Source organism: Arvicanthis niloticus, chromosome 12 (genome assembly GCF_011762505.2).
Source record: "Arvicanthis niloticus isolate mArvNil1 chromosome 12, mArvNil1.pat.X, whole genome shotgun sequence".
Classification (NCBI taxonomy): domain Eukaryota; kingdom Metazoa; phylum Chordata; class Mammalia; order Rodentia; family Muridae; genus Arvicanthis; species Arvicanthis niloticus.
In genome coordinates this window covers 4,199,936-4,224,512 of record NC_047669.1, presented here as the reverse complement: position 1 = coordinate 4,224,512, position 24,577 = coordinate 4,199,936, and the positions used below count along the sequence as shown (strand labels likewise).

At 48.7% G+C, this 24,577-nt stretch overlaps 2 protein-coding genes across 3 annotated transcripts in view; one reads left to right on the top strand and one right to left on the bottom strand.

Annotated features, from left to right (window-relative positions):
- Positions 1-7,022, bottom strand: part of Txnrd2 (thioredoxin reductase 2) — a 54,171-nt gene extending 47,149 nt beyond the window's left edge. The window contains exons 1-2 of one of the 2 annotated variants that reach the window (XM_034515349.2): positions 6,888-7,022; positions 3,309-3,374 (exon numbers count right to left, since the gene is read on the bottom strand). In XM_034515349.2, the coding sequence (XP_034371240.1) occupies positions 3,309-3,374; positions 6,888-6,990 (169 nt within the window). In that variant the 5' untranslated portion in view covers positions 6,991-7,022. Of the gene's footprint in view, positions 1-3,308; positions 3,375-4,186; positions 4,275-6,887 lie in introns of those variants that run through there. The other variant, XM_076942608.1, reaches the window with a different exon arrangement.
- Comt (catechol-O-methyltransferase) lies at positions 6,941-24,095 on the top strand. The gene is made up of 5 exons (XM_034515350.2): positions 6,941-7,080; positions 19,704-19,971; positions 20,341-20,534; positions 20,840-20,971; positions 23,667-24,095. The coding sequence occupies exons 2-5, from the start codon at positions 19,704-19,706 to the stop codon at positions 23,865-23,867; spliced, it is 795 nt and encodes a 264-aa protein (XP_034371241.1). The 5' UTR covers positions 6,941-7,080; the 3' UTR covers positions 23,868-24,095.
- The last annotated feature ends 482 nt before the right edge of the window (positions 24,096-24,577 follow it).

Genomic DNA, 24,577 nt, shown 5'->3' with positions numbered 1-24,577 from the left:
TAGGGGACAGGAGGGGAACGGCAGCCAGAATGTAATACATGAGAGAAGAATTAAAAACAAAACAAAACAATGAGGTGATCACCTATAACCTGAGCACTTCAGAGGCAAGGGCAGGAGGATTGAGAATCTGAGGTCAGCCTGGGCTATATAATTGGACTCTGTCTCAAAACAATTTTATTTGTATCTTTATTTGATTTTTTTTTTTTTTTTTTGGATAAAGTCTCTCTATTATGTAGTTCTGGTTGCCTCTGAACTCACTATGTAGACTAGGTTGGTCTCTAATTCAGAGATACAACTGCCTCTGCTTCGTAAGTGCTGGGATTAGAGGTGTGCACCACCACACCTAGCTGTCCTGGAACTTGCTCTGTAGACCAGGCTGGCTTTGAACTCGCAGAGATCAGCCTGCCTCCTGAGTATTAAAGGCATGCACCACCACATCCAAGGCCAGCAAATATATGTATGTATGTATGTATGTATGTATCCATGCATGTATACATATATGTATACATATGTAGACATACATATATATATATATACAAATATATATTTATATATATTTGTTTTTAATTGATTTATGTGTATGTGTGCACCTCATGGCTGGAGGAGGATACTGAATCCCTTGTGACTAGAGTTACAGACAGTTGTGAGCTGCCTGACAGGCACTGGGAACCAAACCCAAGCACTCTGCCACAGCAGCCAGTGCTCTTAACAACTGAGCTAGCTCTCCAACATCTCAAAAAAATTAATAAAGAGAGAGAGTAAGAGAGAAAGACAGAGAGAGTAAGAGAGAGAGAGGAGAGAGAGAGAGAGAAGAGAGAGAGAAAGAGAGAGAGAAAGAGAGAGAGAGAGAACAAGCTATAAAATACTGCTGAGAAAAGGGGAAAGGAGGAAATCCCCAAAAGAAATACACCATATGACTCGCCTGCTCCAGTTTCCCTAGAGAATTTTACACACACATCTGTAAAGCTGGACACAGGGGCTCACACATGCAAGCCAAGCACTGGGAAGTTGAAGCAGAAGGATCAGGAATTCAAGGTCAGACTCAGCTACATAGCAAGTTCTAGGTCATCCAGGGCCATGTCAGAACCTGCCCCACAGAAACCAAAGCAAGGGGAAAGGGAGCTGGGAAGAGTAATGGGCTGAACTGTATCCTCCCTGCTACAATCCATGTTAGTCACAACTCTCAGTACCAAAGACTGTGACTGTATTGGAGATAAAGCTGCACAGGCAGAAACACACACTCATAGCACCACTGTTGACAACAAGGATGAGGGCATTGGCTGCTCTCCCAGAGGGCCTGGGTCTGATTCCCTGTACCCACATGGCAGCTCACAACCATCTGTAACTCCAGTTCCAGGGAATCCAGCATCCTCTTCTGGCCTATGTGGACACAGACACCAGGCATACAATGCACACACACACACACACACACACACACACACACACACACACACACGCACACACACACACGACAGTCACGACACATTAAAACAAATGTCCACACATAGGTGAATAGACAAACAAGATATGATCTCTCCATGTGCTGCTGTCCTCGCAGTAAACAAGAACAAACTACATTTGCTTGGTAAATGGGACAACATTCAAAATTGCAAAGCTGGGGGTCAGAGAGATCGGCCAGTGACCAAAAGCACATACTGTCCCTCTGAAGGACTCTGGTTCAATTCCTAGCACTCATGTCAGATAGCTTACAAGCTTCTTAAACTCCAGTCCCAGAGGAATCAGACATCTCTGGCCTCTGAAGGTTTCTGTACTCGTCTACACGTTAACAAACAACCCACCTACAGTGGGAAAAAGCAGGTCAACACTTGTCTTGGGATACAGAGAGAGGAAAGGTAGAAAGAATTACCATGGTCGGTGAAAGTTGGACATTGTGAAGTGTGTCTCCACCCTAACACACTCCATGCTAGAGTATTACCTTCAGTATAAAGGATTACAGCTATATTTGGAGATAAAGTGAAATGAGGTTACAGGGTGGTCCATTGGCTAACTGACTGATGTGCTATAAGGGGAGATTAGAATACAGGAAGTCCTCATGAAGACATGAGAGACACTACCTACAAGCCAAGGAAAGAAGACAGAAGGAGCCAATCCTGCTGATTTTTTGATCTTTAGACTGCCAGCATCCAGGACTAAATCAAAGCCAGGCAGTGTGGCTACATGCCTTTAGTCCCAGCATGCAGTGGGCCGATCTCTGAGTTTGAGGAGTCTAGTCTACAAACTGAGTTCCAGGACAGCTAGAGCTACACAGTGAGACCCTGTCTTGAACTTCCCCCCCCTCCCCCCCCCCCCCGCCAAAAAAAAAACCAACAACAAAAACAACAAAACCAGAATGAAAACCAGAATGTCAGCCAGGACAAGGCTGCAGTTCTGCAACCCACACAGACTGATGAGAGGCAGCAGGGACACAGTCGCCATCCTCACTGTGGTACAGGTTCCACACATATGCACCCTCCAGTCAGACCACTCACTTGGTTTTTATTGCTTTACTTGTTTACTTCGAGACAGAATCTTACTATGTCACCCAGGCTGGTCTCAAGTGATTCCCCTGCCTCAGCCTCCTGAACAGCTAGTATCACAGATATTTATGATCACATTATTCCCTTTAAATATGTACTGGTTTATTGTCTGTCAATTCTAGCTCATACAAGTAAAAGACCATCTCAGAAACAAAAACAGCAGCATGGGGCTAGGGAGGTAGCTCAGTGGTTAAGAGAGCAGACTACAGACTACTCTTGCAGAGGACCTGAGTTCAGTTCCTGACACTCATGGCAGAAGGCTCACAACTGCATAATTCCAGTTCCAGGGATCTGGTGCCCTCTTCTAGAGCCTGCAGGTAACCTGTACTCACAATCACATACTCCAGCACAGATGCATTCACACATAATTTCAAAACAATAAGAATAAATTTAGGAAAAACAGATAGGGACGGGACTATGCCACTCTCAGGAAAACGATGACTCAGGGTGTGTGTGGATTCCAGACTAGAGGAGGCACCTGTTTCTGGAACATTCTGCTCCTGGATATGATGATCCATACAGCACCGCCCTCTCCTAGGCGACCCCAATGCTTCAAAGCCCCAACATACACAAAATACATACCTTCCAGGCTGGAGAAATGGCTCAGAGGTTAAGAGCTCCTCCAGAGGTCCTGAGTTCAATTCCCAGCAACCACATGGTGGCTCACAACCATCTGCAATGGGATCCAATGCCCTCTTCTGGTGTGTCTGAAGACAGCTACAGTGTACTCATATAAATAAAATAAATAAAACTTTTTAAAAAAATACATACCTTCCTTGGCACAAGCTAGGCCACCAGATCCCCCACCGATCACCAAGAGATCGAAGCTCTGCTGCCCTGGTGAGGAAGGGAGGAAAGGTAAGAAGGTGCCAGATCCATACCCAACCTTGCTCTCGCTCCTTCAGTTCTATGTGGTACAAGGTTTATCAGGATGGGGAACCCTATCCCGGGGCAGTCAGGGGTGACCACATTGTCTGACAAACGAAACACCAGAAAGCACCGTGAGGCTGACTGCTAGGGTGTATGTTCATCTTTTCAGAAAATCTCCCTAACTCCCAAAAGGAGTCTCAGAACCCAAGACTTCACTCAATGTCCTGAGTCAGGCAGAACAAAAACATTTTCATTCAGTCTACATGCCTTTCAGTGGTAAAGGTGACACTTCATTATAGCAACCAAGAATATGTAGTCCCTCCCACACAGTCAAGAGTCTCAGAGTTGTCCTCTGACCTCCATGTTGTGCCAGGAGCATATATGCACCCATGTCCATGAACACACTAAATAAATACATGAGTCAAATATAAATATAATACTTTTAAATGGCCACACCTGGTTTTGTATCCACCATAAGTAGGCAAGGCTGCAGAGAAAACCCTGGGGCTCCCATAACCCTCAAGGTCACTGGCCTGTACCCAACCACAGGAACACACAGATTAAGGTCAGAGGTGACCCATGGTTTGCAGCTCCACAGCTGAATCTACCCCAGGTTCAAGTCCTAAAAAGGCCTGAACAGTTATAAATTATTTGATGGCTTTGATGTAATCCTAGAGAAGGAAGGAGGCAAGCTGGCACTCAGTCCTAGGGAGGACCAGGCTGGCAGGCAGAGCCAGAGGTGGGAGATCCTGTATCTTTACCCGGAAGAAGGATTCTACCTTCCATTGCTGATGCCTGTCCTTTCTGTTGTCTGAGTGGGGCGCCTACTGGGTCATCTGCTCTGAGGCCCTACACCACTGTGCCCTCTGCCTGTTTGCTATCAAACGATTGGTAGGGCTTATCGTGGGCCACTTGCTTTCCCACTGTGCACACCCAGGAGCCTCCTCTCTGATAAACACTTAGAAGCAGCCCACAGTGAAAGTTTCAAGGATCAGTATGAGGAGGGATATGAGAAGCCTACTGGGGGAGGGTTTGCTGTTCTACAGAGCAAAGCCTAGACAGCAGGCATCACAGGGCACCTCAGCTGGGTGGAAGCTTTCTGGGGAACCCTTCCATCCTGGCCTCCACTCACTGTGCTTAGGCCTCTCCTCCTGCCCACATCTCATCTCCAGAACATGTCCCTGCTTCATCTCTGCCTCAGGACCTAGTGTTCCTGCTTTGGTTCCTTTCTATTGTCTGGAACAAGGGCGAGCAGAGGGTAGCAATCTAACCGACATGACAAGGTCCAAATAAAGGGCACAACTGCTCTGATAAATTAAGAAGCTTCCTTAACATGTATCCTTAGATGGGCTGGCCACCTGCCAGGATGCCAACAGTCTTCTTATTCTAGCTCCTGTTTGGGTGACACAATACCCTCCCCCAACCCTAGCTGGAAAATGTGAGTCTATTCCTGCTCCAAAAGGATAGATGGCAAGGCTGAACTGGACTCAAAAGTGAACTCCGGAGTCATATAGCAGATGGCATCTTCCTTAGATCCCACAGCATCCTCACCAAAGCAAAGCTCTAAACCCCTTGAGTTGTGAGACAGGGGCCCTCCAGGAAGTAGTGCCTCCTGCCCAGTGGAAAACAAACCCCAGAGCCACAGGGAGCTTCCTAGCAGTTTGAAAGGCCCTAGGCTTGAGAGCTCAATGACACTCCTGTCTCCAGATTTAAACATTTTTTATTTAGCTTTATTTATTTTATGTGTATGAGTGTTCATTTGCATGGATGTGTGTGCACTGTGGGCATGCAGTGCCAGAGGGCAGACAAGGGCACTGGATCCCCTCGGAATGAAGTTATGATGTGGGTGCTGGGAATTGAACTTGGATCCTCTGGAAGAGCAGTGAGTGCCCCTCCTTTACAGATATTTTATTGTTACTATGCAGGGGGATGGTGCCAATGGCACAGGTTCTTTGACTGATTTGGAGTTTCGGTTGGGTTTGTTTTTTTTAACCTCTACAAGAATCACTGAAACTGCCCCCACCTAATATACACCACTAGGAGACCATAAAGTGCCAGAGACCTGGGAGTTAGCAAAGCTATTGAAAGAGCAACCTTAGATCCTTAAGGTCTGTCCCCTAGGTTCCCACCTCACATGTAGTGACTGCTTCCTGGTATTCTCCCAGACTAGCTTCTGCCACTGAGCCACAAGACCTTTGCCAACTTACACTTGCAGTCAGGTTGCCTGCCCTGCCCCTGCAGACCAAGGGCCAGCCATTGTACCTTCCATACCACTGCCTCTGGGAAGAACCCTGGCCTGTCTTGCTTCTGTCTCTCTATACTCACCCCCTGTGGGCAGAATTGAGTTCTGTCACTCACATCCAGGAAACAGTATTAAGGGTGGTCACCATGAAAAGACACAATGGAGACCACTCATGAAACTGATCATACCACTGGGAAATTCTGAGGAACTTGGCCTATTGGGGTAGTGTGAACACGCTGAGGGTACTCAGCTTCCCCCTTTGAAAATAATTACTAAGCCGGGTGGTGGTGGCACACGCCTTTAATCCCAGCACTTGGGAGGCAGAGGCAGGCGGATTTCTGAGTTCGAGGCCAGCCTGGTCTACAGAGTGAGTTCCAGGACAGCCAGAACTACACAGAGAAACTCTGTCTCGAAAAACAAAATAAACAAACAAACAAACAAAAAAACAAAAACAAAAAAAAAAGAAGAAAATAATTACTATCCTGATTTCAGCAATAACTCTCCCTGGTGCAAACAAGTTGTTTCTTCTCCTTCCCAAGGATCCTGACAAGCACTGGGGCTTGGTCCCACAAACTTTCTAGTATCTTCTCACTCCCTACACATGCAAGTCATGAAGGGTACATTTGGAAGCAGAGGCAGGAACAACAAGCAGTTCAAGGCCAGCTCGGGCTGCACTGCTGATTGACCATGACTCAAAAAATAAAAAACAAGCTAAAAACAACAAACCAAGGTAGTTTGTGACTGTAACCCCAGAAGGCCAAGGTCGGTGGCAACTAACGAAGCAGTCTGTGGCCAGCTTGAGCTACGTGGGGGTAGGATTACGGACAAAAACAAAAAGAAAAGGCTAGAACAACAGTAAAAAGAGCTGCTGCACCTGCTGCACAACTGTGTGTGGGCCAGTGGGGTACCTGTGACCATCAGAACCCTTGATATTATCCCATCATAGCCCTGACATCAGGGCTACAATTAATATTGGGGACACAAACCCCAGAAGGCTAGGCTTGCTGCCACCACCGGAGGACCTCAATCACAGCACCTCTAACATTTTAGCCACCGGTAAGGGAAGCAACCCTGCTAGAAGCAGGTCCCCTTCTAACCGGAGCACTGGTCTTGTGATACCCCGGCCTCCGCGGGCACGCCCACGCGGACACGTTCCAGCAGAGCCCCGCCACCGCGACCCCCTGTGGACACTCGCACAGGCGCCCTCTCCGCGTGCACCGCCCACGACCCCACCCTACCTCCCGCTGCGCTCGCTGCGCCCCGTGTCCCGCGTGTCAGAGCCCGTGTCCGCGGCCGGAAGCGCACACTGGGCCCACGCAGCGCCACCACCATCGCCGCCATGGCCTGGGGACCTCAGGCGGTCGGGGCTGCCCTTCGCGCTGCCTGAGCAGTCCGCGCCTCGGGGTCGGACCTGTGCGCCGCCTTGACGAGGTGAGTGCTGCAGCCGGCGCTCTTGCTCCGCAGGGAGCTCGGCCCCGGATCGGAATCTGCGTGCACGGAACTGGGACTGGGGTGAAGGGCCCATACGTGGGGACTGGGCCTGACCTAGGGGAGCGCAAGCCGGGATTGGGGAATGTGGACACTTGACTGTGGAAGCGAGGCAGATCTCCACACTTCTCATGGGGAACCCATGAGAGTATCAGTGCTGGGGTGGGAGTATCAGTGGGCCTATGGAGTTGGGCGTAACCTTGAACAGGATGTGGCACATCCAGGACCTGGCCCATCATAAGAGGGTCTGACTTAGTTCTTGGTGTGGGATGCAAACCTTAGGGTCAGAGTTACAGGGCCCAGGGGTGGTCAGTGGAGTTGGAAGCTGTTGAGCAATCTTCTCAACAGGTGTTCTTGAGAGAGGCCTTAGGATGCCCCTGGATCACTCCTTGCAAAAGAATAGGCTACCCCACGGAAAGGGACCCCTTGGAGCTCAGGAGCAGTAGGGCCGGAGCCCTAGGACAGTCTTTGGGTGTGTGATAGACAGTGTGATAGAAAGAGAAAGTCTTCCAGCCAGGGACTTTGGGGTCCTTGTTGGCCCTCCAAGCATTAGGAGTACTGTGAGAGCTCCCATAATCACTTGTAACTGTTTTTAGGGGCTTGTGGTGGGATAGGGCTCTAGAGGACAGATTGTCACAGAGAAACAAAATCACCCTAATTATTGGCGGGGCAGATTTTACCTAGGAACTACTGACAGTAGGGGACCGACTGAGTTATCTCCATTTGACAGAGGTGACATGTGGATATGGTTCCTGGGGAACAAAGGAGCACAGAATCGGTGAAGGGAGCAATTAAAACAGCAGGGGGGAAGGGTGGTTAATGCAGGATCCTCGGGTTGTACTACCGGGCTAATTCCCATGCTCTCACCAAAGCTGGGACTAAGGGCTTCTGGCTTTAGCTGCAGAAAATCAGTTCCACCGGTTCCACCGGTTCCTTGAGTTTTCTCAAGCAGATACTTTGGGGTTTAACGTTGCCCTGGGGATGCAGCCTTGAGCTCTCGGAGATAAGGTTAAATAAGGTTAACGTTTATGTCTTTAAAAGGAGTTTGGCCAGTTGTGGCTAAGCCTTCTTGTTCAATGAGAGGACACTTTTCCAAGGAGGGAGACAGCCTTCCTACTGAGCAGAAGTCCATTTTATGTTCCATGACCTTTCTCCTCACAAGGGCTAACTGGCGAGAGCAAGGGCTTTGTGAGGGTCGTTCTTAAGAAAACACGGAAAGGTTGGTGTTAGCCACAAATCAGATTTTGAGTCGTGTGTTGAACATATTCCTAGGTGCCAGGTGCCTTTGAGATCAGTAGTCGTTGAGGAGCAGTCTGAAGGCTTTACCAAGCTGTCCTGTGAGTGTGTGAGGTGAGGCATATGAGCACAAGCTTTCAGGCGTGATCGTTTCCTGGGACAGTGTGTGCACCTCCATCATGGCTCCTGGCAGAAAGTTCTCCACAGAGTAGAGTATTTGGTGTGTTGAAATCTGACATTTCTGTCAGGTTCTCCCTTAGGCTTTTCCAGACCCTAGTGGGATGGCACAGCTGCGTCAAGCACTGTTCCCAGCAGGACCCACACCAGGACAAAAGCCTGTCCAAGGGTCAAGAGATTAGGAAGGAGAAAAACTGAGAACAGTTTGGAGAGTTTGGGGCAGCTGTTAAAGCCAGGTGTAGCGTGTGGATGTATTTACACGAAGCTTTAAAGATGAAGCGGTGTGTCGGCACACACCTGTGGCCCCAGCACTCGGGCAGAAGCAAGAGAGGCACGGATTTTAGGCCACTCTGCTACAAAGTGATTTCCAGACCAGCCTGGGTTACAGACCCTGTCTTTAGAGAAAGAGAAAAAGGAGAAGAAGAAAAAGCAGCACCATTTTCTTCTTGCAAATGAAGCTAGTAAGGTGACGGTCCTGAGCCAAGATGCCTGGCTCTTTATGTGTTTGTGTGTGCAAGCATACCCCATGATGAGCAGTGAGCACGTGGAGCCCAGAGGACGACTGCAGATGGCTTTTCTCACCTCCCCAGTTGCTTGGAGCAGGCTCTTTTCTCTTGTTTACTTCTGGGGATTTTTCTGTCTCTATCTCTCATCTCACAGCACTGGGATTACAGACATGTATTACCATGTTTGGCTTTAAGTGGGTTTAGGGATCGGACCTGGGTGAAATTTCCAGCCCCAGCTGTTTTACCATCATTTGAATGCCTTTAGGAAAACACTATTCTTTCTCTAGGCAATTTTGGCTTTTATTTTGGCTTTTTACCAGTTATATTGAAGTTTCTTGACTTTCAGCCAACAGTAACTGAACCCTGGAATAAGGGAGTTCTTCCCCTTTTCCTCTTGAGTTTTTCTGACTTCAGAAGGGACGAATAAAGGCTCGGGAGGGTAGCTCAGTTGGTAGAGTGCTTGCCTGGCATGCATGAGGCCCTGGGTTCACTCACTAGCACTTCATTAAACTAAGCATAGTGGCATATGTCTGTATTTTCAGCACCCAAAAAATAAAGCAAGAGTATGATAAATTCTATGTCAGCCTCATCTCCAGAGCAAGTTTGAGGGTAGTCTGGGCTATATGAAATATTATCCATCACCCCTCACCTCCAAAATCAACAAAGCATGTAAGAAAACAGGATGAAACAGGTAAGTCAGAAATCCTCAAAGATAGGGAAGAAGATGAGAGTCTGAAGTCGGGGCGTGAGGGGTGCAGCAATCATGCTTGAGCTTTCAGTCTGGGAGGAGAAACCATGGGATCAGGAGTTTAAGGCCAGTCTTGGCTGTGTAGCAAGTCCAAGCCCAGCCAGGGATACGTGAGACCCTGTCTTAATAGAAGAGGAAGGAGGAGGAGAAAAGGAAAATAAGAATCTAAAAAGCTGCCAAAGTGTGTTGTACTTCTCTGTTGAAACACAGGACGGCCCCTCCCTTTCTGATACACATAGAACAGCATTTTGACTTTTTGTACAGGGCTGTGATTGCGCCCAAGCCTCTGGTGTATGCTAACCACTGAGCTCTTGAGCACAGCCCAAGATAATTCCTGTTTAAAACAGAATTCTAAGCCCAGCAAGGGTGGCACATTCTTTTGATCCCAGCACTTGGGAGTCAGAGGCAGGCAGATCTCTGAGTTTGAGACCAGCCTGGTCTACAGAGGAAGTTTCAGGACAGCCAGGGCTACATGAGAAACTCTGTCTTGAAAAAACAAAAACAAACAAACAAACAAAAATTAGGTCCTGGAGAGATGCATCAGGGTTAAGAGCAAATCCTGCTCTTAGGGACCTGGGTTCGTATGCTTAGCATCAAGGGACTCATGAGCCCCTGTAACTCCAGCTCCAGGAGATTGGACACCCTCCTCTGGTCTCCATGAGCACACACACACACAATCACACAGACATATAAATACAAATAAAAGAATTGTAGCTGGGCATACTTCTAATTCCAGCATTCAGGAAGCAGAAGCAGTCAAATCCTTGTGAGGTCAAGGCAGCCCCAGGAACCTTAGGATGCTTTGACTTTAGTGAGAGCAAGGGACACCCAAATTTATAGAGGGTATACTGCATAGAGGGATGATGGCATATTCTTGGATGTTTCTGAGCCTTCAGAGGTGTTTTAAGAGTTTAAAATTCCTTATGGACCTCTGAGGCCAACTAGTATTCATACTTTACTTGCATGAATAAGCAGGCCTGCTCTAAGAAAATCAGAATGCTTTTATTTTATTTATTTATTTATTTATTTGTCGTTATTTTGATTGTTCAAGACAGGGTTTCTCTGTGTAGCCCTAGCTGTTCTGGAACTCACTCTGTAGACCAGGCTGGCCTCAAATGCAGAGGTCCATCAATGCATTCCAATGTTGGGATTAAAACCATGCACCACCACCCTGCCCTTATACTTTGGTTTTTGTTTGTTTAAAGGCACAATATGGAGTTGTTTTGTTTTGAGACAGGGTCTCTCAAGTACCTTGATAACTTAGATAACTGTGTAGACTAGGCTTGTGGACTTGCAGCAATCTTCCTGCCTCTGCTTCCAGAATGGTAGGATGACAGATGCTACCAAACCTGGCCAGCAAAATTACAAGAGGGCTTTGTAAACTCAGTAAACTCGAACTTAGTTCCTCGAAGCTCTCTGCCTGATTCTGGGTGATGGGTCTCCAATGCGACATTCCAGTCAACAGGCTGCCTGAAGTTTCCAGTTATGTCCAGTTGCTGGGAGAGAACAGACCCTAATTGCAGCTCTGTAAATAACTGCTACCATGAAAGGAGGTACTGGGAAGTTTGTTATTTGGAGGGATCAGACAGTGAGAAAAAGACAAATGTTTCCATTTAGTTTAACAAATGTAACTTACTCAATAGTTCTGAGTCATGGAGGGCTAAAGATAAACTAGTTTCTTTTTATAACCAACAAATAAAAAACAGAGCCCTAGATAGCGACTGTGTGCTGAGCTGCAGGGGGCGGAGCTCGCCTTCTCTTTGTTTTACTCAGTTCCATGTCCTTAATTCTTTATTCACTTTTAATTTTTTATTTTTTTTTAATTTATTTTTTATTTATTTTTTAATTTTTTAAAGAATTTATTTATTTATTTTGTGTAAGTACACTGTAGCTGTCTTCAGACACCCATATGAGGGCATCAGATCTCATTATGGATGGTTGTGAGCCACCATGTGGTTGATGGGATTTGAACTCATGACCTCTGGAAGAGCAGTCAGTGCTCTTAACCACTGAGCCATCTCACCAGCCCAATTTATTATTTTTTTTTTAAAGACATTTTTAATTTGGGGGTGTTTTGGACACTGTGAAGACCTGACTGGCCTTGAACTCACAGATCAACCTACCTCTCCTCCCAAGTGCTGGGATTAAAGGCTGAGCTACTCCAGCCCTTGTTCCTATAACTTTATTGTCATATACTGACTTCTGATCTGGACTAGCAGGTTGTTCTTCAGTGGCAGGATGCTGAGGAGGAAGGACCAGAGGATCAGAGATAAAGGAGATAGAACTGGTAGCTCAGGACGTATGCATAAGCTATCTCTATACCCAGCAAGTTTACTAAGAAGTACACTATCTTATGTATCTTTGCAGGGGGACATGGGGCAGTCAGTGGGAAGCTATCATACAGTGGGACAAAGTCAGCAGGCCCCTGATCAAGCAGTGTTGTCTAAGGGAAACACAAGATCTCTCAAGGGTGTCAGAGACCTGAGCACATAGCAGCCTTAGGGCTGAATACTGCAGTCATTCGGCAGGGGTTGGGTGGGTGGAGGATGTTGGTTTAAAAGTTAAGTTCCCAGGAAATAAAACCTTAACTCCTTCCAGTGTTGGCCCCAGCCCAAGTCTAACCCTTGCCAGCCTGCCTCTGGGCTAGGACATAGAGCTAGATTCCTTTGTCCTCTCGTCAGGGCCTTTAAGGAAGCCTTGGATTGGCCTGGTTCTCAACAGAATATATATGATATATTGATTATGTACGTATTTGTAAATATATACTGTGTGTGTGTGTGTGTGTGTATCTGAGTGTCTGAGGGTGGGCCTCAGGACACTGTGTATGCTGCACACATGCTTTATACTAAACTGTGTTCTCAACTCATATATTTAGACATTGTTACTGTGGATCTTGTCAGTTACAAGTTTATCACATGCCAGGATCTGTCACAGATTAATGCAGTATCTGAATTCATTATTTCATGATCTCTAAAGCTATTTTTATGGTGGTGGTGGTGGTGGTGGTGTGTGTGTGTGTGTGTGTGTGTGTGTGTGTATACACCTTGGATGTCATTCCTCAGGAACCAGGTATCTTGATGTTTGAGCCTGGAGGTCTCCAAATAGGCCTGGCTGACTGCAGAGGATCCTCCTGTGGCTGCCTCCCTAGACTGGGACTGCCAGCATCCTCCACTGTTCCTGGCTTTTTACACGGATTCTGGGAAATAAACTCAGGTCCCCATGCTTGCATAGCAAGCATTTTACTGACTGAGCCATCTCCCCAGCTCCTGGTACCCTTTTTTTTTTTGGGGGGGGGGGGGAGCACGATCTCTTTTTGTTGCCCTGGCTGTCCTGGGCCTTGCTATGGAGATCAGGATGACCTTGAACTCACAGACATCTGCCTGCCTTTGCCTCGTAAGTGCTGGGATTAAAGGTGTGCACCACTACACACACTTTTTTTTAATATGGAGAGAATCATTAATTTATGAATTAGATGTGAACTTTTTAGTCATTCTAAACATATTTGGTTCAAAGATAGATGGCTTATTGTGCCTGGCAGACACTGAATTTGGACCCAGCATAGAGAGAGAGCAAGGGGGCTGTTGCACATCTGTAACTGCAACACTGAGGAAGTGGAGGCAGGAGGAGCAGAAACTCATCATCAGCTGCTAGAAAATTCAGGAACAGCCTAGGCTGAGTGAGTCCTTGTCTCAAAAAAAAAAAAGGAAGAAAGCCGAGATGATGTCCTGGTCTGCACTGTGCTTGTTGTGCACTTGTGGGGCCTGAGTGCAGAATGCAAGAACCCATGGCCAGACATGGTGGCAGCGCACGCCTCTAGTCCCAGAACTCAGGAGGCAGAGGCAGGTGGAGCTCTTCGAGTCTGAGGCCATCCTTGTCTACACAGAGAGTTCCGGGACACACAGTACTACATACATAGGTACTCCAGTGCTACATAGAGACCATCTCAAATTACCAAACCACAACAGCAAAACATGGACAAAATTATGTTCACCTGCATCTCCAGGGATGGGAGGTCCCTAGGCGGATCTCCAGAGCTCGCTGGCCCGATCTGCAAGCTCCACATTCAGCAAGAGACCTTGCTTAAGGAAAAAAAAAAAAAAAAAAAAAAAAAAAAAAAAAAGTAGAGAGCAATAGAGGAAGCCCATTGCCAGTGTCTGGCTTGCTTGCATATGTACAGTCACACCCATGTGCCAGCAACACACGTGCTTGTTTGGTTTGGTGCTGGGAAGTAGTGCAGAGTCCCAAACAGGCTACGTGTACAGTTATGTGCAAGCCTCATCCCAGCCCTCCAATTTGTGTTTCCTTCAGGTAGTTGCTTTGGTGGATCCCTGAATTCTTTGAATGCTGCAAGGGTAAGGGGTCTCAAGTCTTAGAGACTTTCACCCCAGCTTTCACAGGAAAGAACTGCTCAGCAGTGATCAATATGCCAGGCCCTAAGGAGGTATCCTAAGACCAGGCTTGATGCTTGCCCCAGAGTTGCCCTGTGAGTCTCCCACAGCTCAGTTGCAAGAACATCTTGATCTCAGAGGAAACCTATCTGATTGTGCTTCTCAGAACTGGGGGTTGAGAGCAGAGGGCAGCTTGTGGAGCACAGCAGACCCCTGAGAAAGCCGGTGCCCAGATGTAGCGGCAGCAGCAGCCTGGTGCTAAGCTTCAGGGGTGCTTGCAGATGTGACTGACACCCCACCGCCATTCCTGCTGCTCCTTCTGGAGGTGGCAGTTGAAGGCACCCACATGCAGTAGGGTGTGGGGTTGATACCTAGAGGTACCATTGGGGCAAGTGGCCTCCACCTGTTTTGTTTTTGTTTTTGTTTTTTAAAATAAGCCAAACAAAATTTTTTGTAGCCCCAGGGCATTTTGTAGACCTGGATGGCCTGGAATGCCCTATATAGCCCAGGCTGGCCTCACTCACTCTTGACCCTCCTTTCCCAACCTCCTGTGTGCTTGAACTCCAGGTATTCACCACCAAGCTCAATCTTCACTGCCCCCTCCTCCCCTCCTCTCTCTCTCTCAGCCTTGCAGCCCTCCCCTCACAACTACAGGGTAAGTCCATGGTTCCATCTAGTACCTACCTGGTTCAGTGGAGCCAGAGTCACAGAGGCTAAGGAAGACTGATTCCCCTCCACACACACTCCCTCCCCCCGGAAAAGCTGTGAACTTTGTGAAGGTTGTCTCCCCCTGCTCCCCATTCCATGCTTTCTCTTCTTCCACTTAAAGCCATCTTTCCCATTGTTCTCACAGTGCCCCCCTTTACTCCACCCACTTTGAGGCTTCCTCTTAATAAAGCTCATTCTGGCTCAGCTTCCTGCTCCTCGATCTAACCTGAAGACAACAGTGAGGATTCTAATCTAAACCTTTGTGTGTGCACGTGTGTGCACACCGTTGTGTGGCTTTGGGTTTAGGAACTTAGCATCTAGGTCAAACTTCTCACATCCAGGAACCTTTGTGTTTTGGACATGCTGGGGATCTATCCAAACACACACTGATTGAGTGATTGAGCTCCACCCAGCTCAGGGTCAGCGTGAGCAGCCTCTATGCTGTATCTAGCAGATGATTAACGTCCCCTCCTCTGGCACTTTTGTAAATAACTTTAGGATGAAAACATCAGACTTGGCCATTTGTCAGGCACGAAGGGTGTTCACAGTATTGTGCAGTTTTTACGAGAACTTCCTCATCGTTCCACGCTGTCACTGTACCTGTAGAGTAATTCCCTATTCCCCTGCCTCTGCTCCCAGAGCTACTCAGCTTCCAGTCCTGTGCTGTTTGCTATTCTGTGTCTGGATGGTTTTGTTTGCAGGCCCATCCATGCTGCAGCATGGGTCGGTGCCTCTCACTGCAGCAACACACACTCCATTGTGGAGCGTCCTGGCTGGCTTAGCTCAAACAAGAGCAGGCAGAAGACTTGCTCCCAGTCCGGGCTACACAGCACTGTCACATGATGAGTCTTTGCATAGCCTCTTGTGGGAACATAAAACTGTTTCCCCACTTTTCACCTAGTATGTAAGAGTTCTAATTTTTTCCCAATTCTTAACAACTTTATCATCTTACTTTAAAATAGAAATTAAAAAAAAAACTCAGGCCTGATCGTGCAGACTTGCAAGCTATTCTCTTGGGAGTTGTAGGAAGATAGATAGTTCAAGGTCAGCCTTGAAAAACCGCAACTTACGACAACTTGTCTTAAACTATGTGGGTGGCAGTGCAGCTCAGTGAAGCCCTGTGTGCAGCCCCTGGCGTCCCGCCCCAGAAAAATGTTCTTCCCATTGTGGCTTTGATACACATTTCCTCAGTAACTGTAACTAACAATGTTAATACCTTACAGAACTCACAAGGCTGATCTTGGACTTCTGACTCTCCAGTCTTGGATGCTGGGATCATAGGAGTGTACCTTCGTGCTAAACTGGTGTGAGGCTGGAACCTAGGGCTTTATGAAGTCCAGGCAAGCACTCTGCCAACTCAGCTGCATCACAGCCTCTCCTCAGTGCTCTAGTTATAAAAACACTTTATGCATGTTATGTTAGACAAGCATCCAGCCACAGAGCTAACACCCAAGCCCTAAATCCTCTTTTCCTTTTTTTTTTTTTTTTTTTTTTTTGAGGTTAAAAAAAAACCCTTTTTTATTGATTTAATTGATTGACTTGGGACAGAGTCTAGTATGGCCCAGGTTGGCCTCAAACTCATGATCTTTTTCAGAGTCTTGAGTGCTGGAATCACAGATGTCGTAATACTCAATACTGTGTTTTAATTTACGTTGTTTTAATTACTGTAGCTTTGTAGTTAGTTTCAAGTAAGGAAGTTAAGTCCTTCACCTCTGTACTTCAAGATTCATTTGGTTATTTGTGCTCCCTAGAGATTCAATAAAACTTAGCACGGATTTCTCTACTGAAAAAATATGCCCTTGGGATTTTTGGTAAATATTAAATCAGTAGACTGACCTGGGTAGTGCTAACAGCGTAGTATTAACAGTGTTATCAACAGCAAGTCCTCCCTTCCGTCTCAGTTACTGGAGCTTGCAGAGTAGGGTCAGAGCTGTGTTCCACAGACTCCGGGTGCGAGGAGCCTCTGGCTTCTCCATGGAGTTTGAGGCCCTGGAGTGACCTCAGCTCTGTTCCTGCTTCCTCACTTGTAGAATCTTTTCTGGGTTTTGAGAAATAGGCTGCAGTGTGGCCCAACAGCCTCAGTGTTGGGCTGATGGTGTGCACTACCACAAATGGCTTTCTCACTTGCAAATCTTGTATTCTGCAAAAACCCTAGGAAGTACTGACTGCCTGAGTTTGGCGGTTGCCCCTCCCTTTCCCATGGCCAAGTGGGCATGACTCCACTCACACTGTACTGCAGGGATCCCCAAAAGAAAGGGGAGAAGACTTTTGGGTGCTGTGAAGGCTGTATTAGGGTTCTCCAGAGGAACAGAACTGATAGAATAGCTATATATTAAATATTGTATAGATAAAGGTTTTTTTCAAAACAGGGTTTCTCTGTGTAGCCCTGGCTCTCCTAGAACTCTCACTATAGACTAGGCTAGCCTTGAACTCAGAGATCCACCTGCCTCTGCCTCATGAGGATTAAAGGATTAAAGGCATGCACCACCCACTGCCTGGCGCGCGAGCATGCACACACACACACACACACACACACACACACAAAAGCACGCAAGCACGCAGCAGACAGACAGACATGCATACATAGTTTGTAACTTAGGCTGACCTCAAACTGTTGATTGTACTGTGTACTGCCTCAGCCTGTCAATGTTGTGCAAGCTTCTGAGCTTCTCTAACTGGATTTCGGATGGATGGATGGATGGATGGATGGATGGACGGACGGACGGACGGACAAACAATATAGCTCACTGATTCACACCCCAATGCTACCTCTAGTATAATAATGGAGAGCATAAACTAAGACACCCAAGCACAAGTTAGGAAAACTGAGCCATAGAAAGGAGTAAAATGAGGCTGGCGACAGGTAATCCTGTGTTGCCCATAATTCCAGCCCTCAGCCTTTCAGGCTGACTCTGGCGCCTGTTCCCACTTTGCTGCACCCACTCTTGGCCTTCTCTGGTAAGCTTCACAGTGGCCACGGGGACCATTGTTGCCCTGGATAGTTTCCTGTGGGTTTACATGTGCTCTGTAACTGGTGTTGGTGTGTGACAGTGGGAAGTAGTGGCCTCAGCAAAGCAAGTCTCTCCTGCTTCTTCCAAGTACATATGTCATCAGGGGCCCTGATTGGGAATGATGTCCACACTCTGAGACTGGAAAGGTACGAGATAGCTAGACCTTGGTCATTTCTAGGTCAGTTTCTGTCAAAAATTGACCAAGGGCCAAATTGAGTTCCTTAGAATTCCATGTCTGCTCAGCTCAGGAAGAGGTAGAGTCCAGGCCCTTCCTAGAGCAGACCATGAGAGCAAGAGCTGGATGTGAGATCACTTGAGGCCCAGGATGCATGCAAAGCGACCACGTGAGCACTCTGCTCACGTGTGGAAATAGGCTACACGAGTATGTGTGGGCGAAGCCTCAGCTTTGAGGTTTCTCATGAGACTGTCCTGAAGCAGCCATCACACCTAGGCTTGGTCCTGCCTCCTCTTAAGACTCTTCTACAAGCCTAGATCAGGTTGTGTGTGGTCGCCAGCACCCTGCCCTGGAAGGAATTATAAATGGCTAGTCTTTGGTAGAAGCTTCCCCAGTTCCTCTTTCTTGTCGTTTTAAGTTCTCACAAGCATTTGCTAAGAACTTAGTGAACCCAGTGTCAGCTGTGAGGACTGAGGTGAAATGCGTCAGTTAGATCCTGGGCTATCCTCCCCAGCCCTCGCTTACCAAGAGTGTGTGTGTGAGCATAGTCACTCACACTTACCTTGTACTGGGGACAGAACTCAGGGCCATATGTGTGCTAGATAAACACCACACACTGAGCTCACCCAGCTCTGTGGCTTTAGATCTGCAATCTGAAGCTGTTCCCTACTTCCGTGGGGAGATCCCAGTGTCTCACTTAGTTTCTCTGTAAGTCTTTAGTCAAGTCCAGTATCAGTCCATACAAGGCTTAACAGCAAGAGGAGAGCTCACATTTAATTAAATTTGCATAGCCCTGGAGATTTATACAAGGAGATGTGCCCCAGAGAAATGACCAAAACACTGGACATGGTGGTATGTGCCTATAATCCCAGCCCTCAGAAGGATTAGGAGTTCAAGACCAGCCTGGGCTGTAGAGCCTGGCTGAAGAAAACTGGTTGATCAGTAGAGGTTAGTGGTGGAGGGCTTACCTCATACACATGAAGTTCCATCCACAACCAAAAGAAAATAAAGTACACAGGGCTACAGCTTTCCTACTTTCTGAGGCAAAGAATGATAATTTTAGGGGGAAAAGGACACAGAGCTCTCTGGGCTAGGCTGGTGAATTCTAGGGGTGTCACTTGGTGATCTATGGGAGCTGTGAAGCCAGCAGGAAAATGAGGGTCACTCCAACAAGACCATTTGTTCAGGCCCCTAGCCCTGTTAACAATCTGCTAGAGAACTCCCACCCCAAGAAACCACATTCTGCCACATGTAGGAACAAACAGGTCACGTGGCCCATCCTGCACCCACCGTTCCTCTTTCTGCTTGAAACAGTCGGAATGCTAGTTCAGTGCAAAATGACACGGCCTTCATAGAGAAAGAAAGAAAGAAAGAGTTTGGGACCATGCCTCACAGTCCTCTGCACAGGACTCCAGGAGGCATACATGGACCTGCTCTGCAGCTACAGGCCAGTGAGAGGATGCAGGTCTCACCTGGCTCTCACCCAGTGAGGCACTGAGTCATGTGCATGTAGGATCTGAACCTTGGACCTCCTTCTGCACAAGCGAGCCAAGAACAGGGTGGGTGAGGCAGGAAGGGAACAGGACACAGCCTGTCTATCCTGCCCCCGCCCTGCAGATGCTGTTGGCTGCAGTCTCATTGGGTCTCCTGTTGTTGGCCCTCCTCCTGCTCTTTCGACACCTGGGCTGGGGCTTGGTGGCTATTTGCTGGTTTGAGTTCGTGCAGCAGCCAGTCCGCAACTTGCTCATGGGTGACACAAAGGAGCAGCGCATCCTGCGCCATGTGCAGCAGCACGCAAAGCCTGGAGACCCCCAGAGCGTCCTGGAGGCCATCGACACCTACTGCTCACAGAAGGAGTGGGCCATGAATGTGGGTGACGCAAAAGGTACGTGGCCCCGTGTGCAGGCAAGTGGGGAGCCTGAAGTGGGTATGGCAGTCCTTGTAGGAGAGCCTGTTATAGGGAGAGAGAATCATGGCTCATGCTCCTATCTATCCATCGTGGAGACTGAATCATTTACACTTGAAAGAGCCAGGTAGGTGGGTAAGAGGGGTCCCTGTGTGTGAAAGTCCAGTGGACTCTCCAAGGGTGGATACAGTGGGGTTCTCTGGGCTCTCAGGAGGCAAAGGGCCTTTCTCAGCAGGTCAGGAGCATGGGAGGGGCGTGATGTCGCTGGTCTGCAGAGGGGTAAGGCCGGGGTTGGGGATGGACTCCCTGCCCTCTGCCTGTACATATACCCTCCTCACCACCCTTCAGGCCAAATCATGGATGCAATAATTCAGGAGTACAGGCCCTCGCTGGTGCTGGAGCTAGGAGCTTACTGTGGCTACTCAGCCGTGCGAATGGCCCGACTGCTGCCGCCTGGAGCCAGGTTGCTCACCATGGAGATGAACCCTGACTACGCTGCCATCACCCAGCAAATGCTGAACTTTGCTGGCCTACAGGACAAAGTATGACCCAGTATCACAGCTGGGGAGTTGGGGTGGGGGGAGATGGGCAAGCAGTGGGGGACAATGAGGTCCTTGGTCAGCCACTAAGCACCTGCCATATCTGTGACACTGGAGTCAAGGAAGGAACCATGTCAAGTGAGGGATATGGTCTTACCGACCTATCCTGTAGAGCAACAACCAGGGCCGCCAGGGAGACCCAGTGCAGACTCGTCTCCAAAGCCCCAAAGAGATGGAGACACAGGTGGGGGTCCAGGCAAGCTCCTGCATATCACCGTGGGCACAGTACTGACAAAACACTGTTCCAGGTCACCATCCTCAATGGGGCATCCCAGGACCTTATCCCCCAGCTGAAGAAGAAGCATGACGTGGACACATTAGACATGGTCTTTCTTGACCACTGGAAAGACCGCTACCTTCCAGACACACTTCTCCTGGAGGTAAGCTGAAGCACCACTGCCCAGGCTCAGCAGGATGGCCTCTGTGCTGGCACTGCTGGAGTCACTGAGCTTTGAAGAGCCCTGCTGAGGGTGGCCCAAGGGCATAAGTGGGCCCAGGGATAGTCTGTGAGTTCTGTGGGCTGCAGAGGCCCTGTGGTAGGTGGAGGTGAAAGGGAAGAGGTTCCGGGTAGGAATGCCAAGTCAGGGACTCCCTGCACTGCAGGCAGGGTGCTAGGGAGTGGGATGGGCACCAGAGACCAGAACACTTGGCCTGAAGGACCCAGAGCTGAGTACCCAAGGGAGCAAACCTGGCTGCCACATGGTCTGACTGGGGGGTCAGCTGGGGCTGGCCACAGGGATGACAAGGTGTCTACTCTTTCTAGGCCTTTTCAGCCCTCAGCACTGCTCAGCCACCTTCACCGAGCAGGAACCTCAGCTCTGACTGGGAAAGCCATCCCTACTCCCAAGTGACTAGAGCATACGGGGACTTTACCTTGCCTTGCTTGGGTGGCCTGCAGAGAGACATGGAGTGGCTCCTTGGCCTTCATTGGGTCTCCTGTCAGCCTTTCACAGCCAACATGGGACTGTCCATGTGGTGTTGTCTCAAGAGTTGTACACCCTGTCATAGACTGTGGGGTCCAGAATGTGGGAGGATCAGTCAACAAGCCCAGAGGGGAGGACAGAGCCATTGTGGCTTGGGCATGACTCCGATAGCTCTGGTGAATGTAAGGGCAGAGACAAAGAAAAGTTCGGGCATGAGCTCTGGGCACGTGTGTCTGGCATCTAAAGGGTTTTGTTGACCTTTGTGGTGGCATGGACCGGTGAGTGGGAATGGTATTTCAGAGGCAGGAATATTCCAAGGCCAGGAAGTTGTACCAAGAGGGCAGGCAGTCGGGACAGAAAGGAGACCAGCAGGCCAGGCCAAGCATGGGAAGCTGGCTCAGACAGGGTCCTGTCCCTGCAGACACTGAGAACCGAGAGCAGGCGGCTGAGCAGTCAGGCTCTGCCTGCACGGAAGAGTCAGCACAGTGCAGGGAGTTGGGTCTGCACTTTCTGTGTGCAGTAGTTGCAGGGGCCTGCTGTTAGAAAAGCAAATATTGCTGTTGTAACTAGGAAACGAAGTTTTCAGCGCTGCTGCTCAAAGCTGGCACTTAGCTCCAGAAGAGAGGCATACACTGGAAATGGGTACACTCATTTCTCTTTCTCAATGTATGATTGAGGCCAAAGGAAGAACCTTTAAAAATGGTGATCATGAACTAAAACTACTTCTACCCAGGCTTACTGTTACACAGGACAGTCTGTCTCACAAAGCAGACATCTTACCTACAGCATCCCACACTCCCTCTCCTGGTCCTCAGGCACAGATCCAGGCTTACCTGGAATTCCCTGGGTCTTTCAGGAGCTCATGGTGCCTGAACACTGGTAGGACAGAGGCATGTTTCCTGAAGGGCAGCGTGGGTCCCCAGCACCCCCAAAGTACTTGTCTTCCTGTCATGATGAGATCAGGGAGTTTCGTGTCTCCGTGTCTTACTGACAGCCAACACTTGATGTCTCCAAGTCCCTGGGTGAGCCTCAGTGCCCCTTGCTCATCTTGTTCCCTCCCACCCTGAACTGCAGGGGCCCTCTCTAGGCTGGACAGATGCTTTCCTCTAGAGAAGTTCTTCAGTGAGGTCGTTCCAACCAGTGCAGACATGTATGCTTTCTGAGTGAGAATGTCATATTCATAATGAAGCTCATTCATGTTGTGGCCCATGAGACTATCCCCCAAATTTACTGGGTCCCTCAGCCCTCACAGCCCACAGGCGAGAGATCCCCACCCCACCCCCACCCACTAGGACCAGCTGGAGCCTGGACCACCGTAAGAGCACAGCACTGCTGTGTAGGACACAGAGCTTCCTGCCTTCAGTTTGTGCGTGCCTGTGTGTGTGCGCAGTGCTCTACACACTGAGGTACACTTTAACCAGGGCTGTTTACTGGATTTTACTCTTCCATTTTGGGTAGCTTCCAGGGTGTTTGAAGACAAGTGTCTATGTTTACATAGTCCAGGTAGCCTAGAACCTTTGATCCTGCCTCAGCCTCCCAACCGCTGGTATCACAGACGTGGCCCCATCAGACAGAACTGCTGTGTTATTATCTTTCGTTACATGATTATGTTAGAAACAACTCCCTACGCCTCCTGGGCAACCTTTAAATGAGAGACTCAGGTGTCCCAATTCCTGGTTCTCCCTACCACACCCCCACCCCTTTCTTGGTAGGTACTTCAGTTATTTGTATGCTATCAGCAGACATACTTCCCGGAGACGATAGACAAGCATCCTACATAGGATTCTCACAGACACAGGTCCTGGAGCCACTGCTTCAAGGGCCCAGGAACAACTCCCTCCTACTCAGACCCCAGTGCCTAGTGTCTTCCCTGGCCCGGGTAGAAAGTCCAGAGCAGAGCAGGGAAGGCCTCAAGGGCAGAGTTATTGGTGAGGACACCATATTCCTGGCATAGAGTGTTGGAGGGAAACTCCAACCATCTCTTCCACTCAGCCATCCTCCAAACCTTCACTGTTGCCCACATGCTCTTCTAGGGCTGGAGATGGATACAGGGCAGAATAGGAGCTGGAAGTGGCTCCATGGGAGAGCAGCTGCCCAGGAATTGCACCGGGTTTGCCAAGCATTCCTGACCCTCCCTGTCTTTCCCCGGCAGGAATGTGGCCTGCTTCGCAAAGGGACGGTGCTCCTGGCCGACAACGTCATTGTCCCGGGAGCCCCTGACTTCCTGGCATATGTGAGGGGGAGCAGCAGCTTCGAGTGCACACACTACAGCTCATACCTGGAGTACATGAAAGTGGTGGACGGCTTGGAGAAGGCAATCTACCAGGGTCCAAGCAGCCCTGTGGAGTCCTGAGCACGCAGCCTGCCCCGAGCTTCCCTTCCAGCTGCTTCTGCACAGTGACACACTCATTCTGACCCCCTCTATGCTTCTGGGGCTTGTTCTCAGGGGCTGTGCTTCCAGACTGTCATACACTGGCACGTTCTAAAGGTAGTGAGCTTTCCATGCAAACCCACTACAGTAACCCTGGAAAGCACCTGTGCATTAAAGGCTGAACTGAGGCTACAGTAGATCACAGTACCTGCCCAGCACGCAAAAGGCCTCAAGGCTAATCCTCTGCACCCGAGAACAAAAAGGGAGATTTTTAAAAATTGAAAGCAGGTGTCATCCTGATGGTCTCTGTAACTGAAGAGATTTTTACAGGCTTCATTGTGGTATCCTAGGCACTGCAGTCACCAATTAGCCTGGGGAAGAAGTCAGGAAAATGAAAATATCCAGACGCCATCTGGCTGTCACCAAATGGCAGCAACAACTCAGAGAAGTCACCAGCAACTCACACCACAGTTCATCTTAAGAATGAGTCAAACTTTTCAAGTGCGGTGCTGCACGCCTTTAATCCCAGTATCCAAGAGGCAGAGGCAGATGGATCTAAGTTCAATGCCAGCCTGGTCTACATAGTGAGTTCCAGGATAGCCAGGGCTACATAGAAATACTTTAAGGGAAAAAAAAAAAAAAAAAAAAAGTAAAACCTCTTTGTTATCATAAAAGAAATTAAAGATCTACAT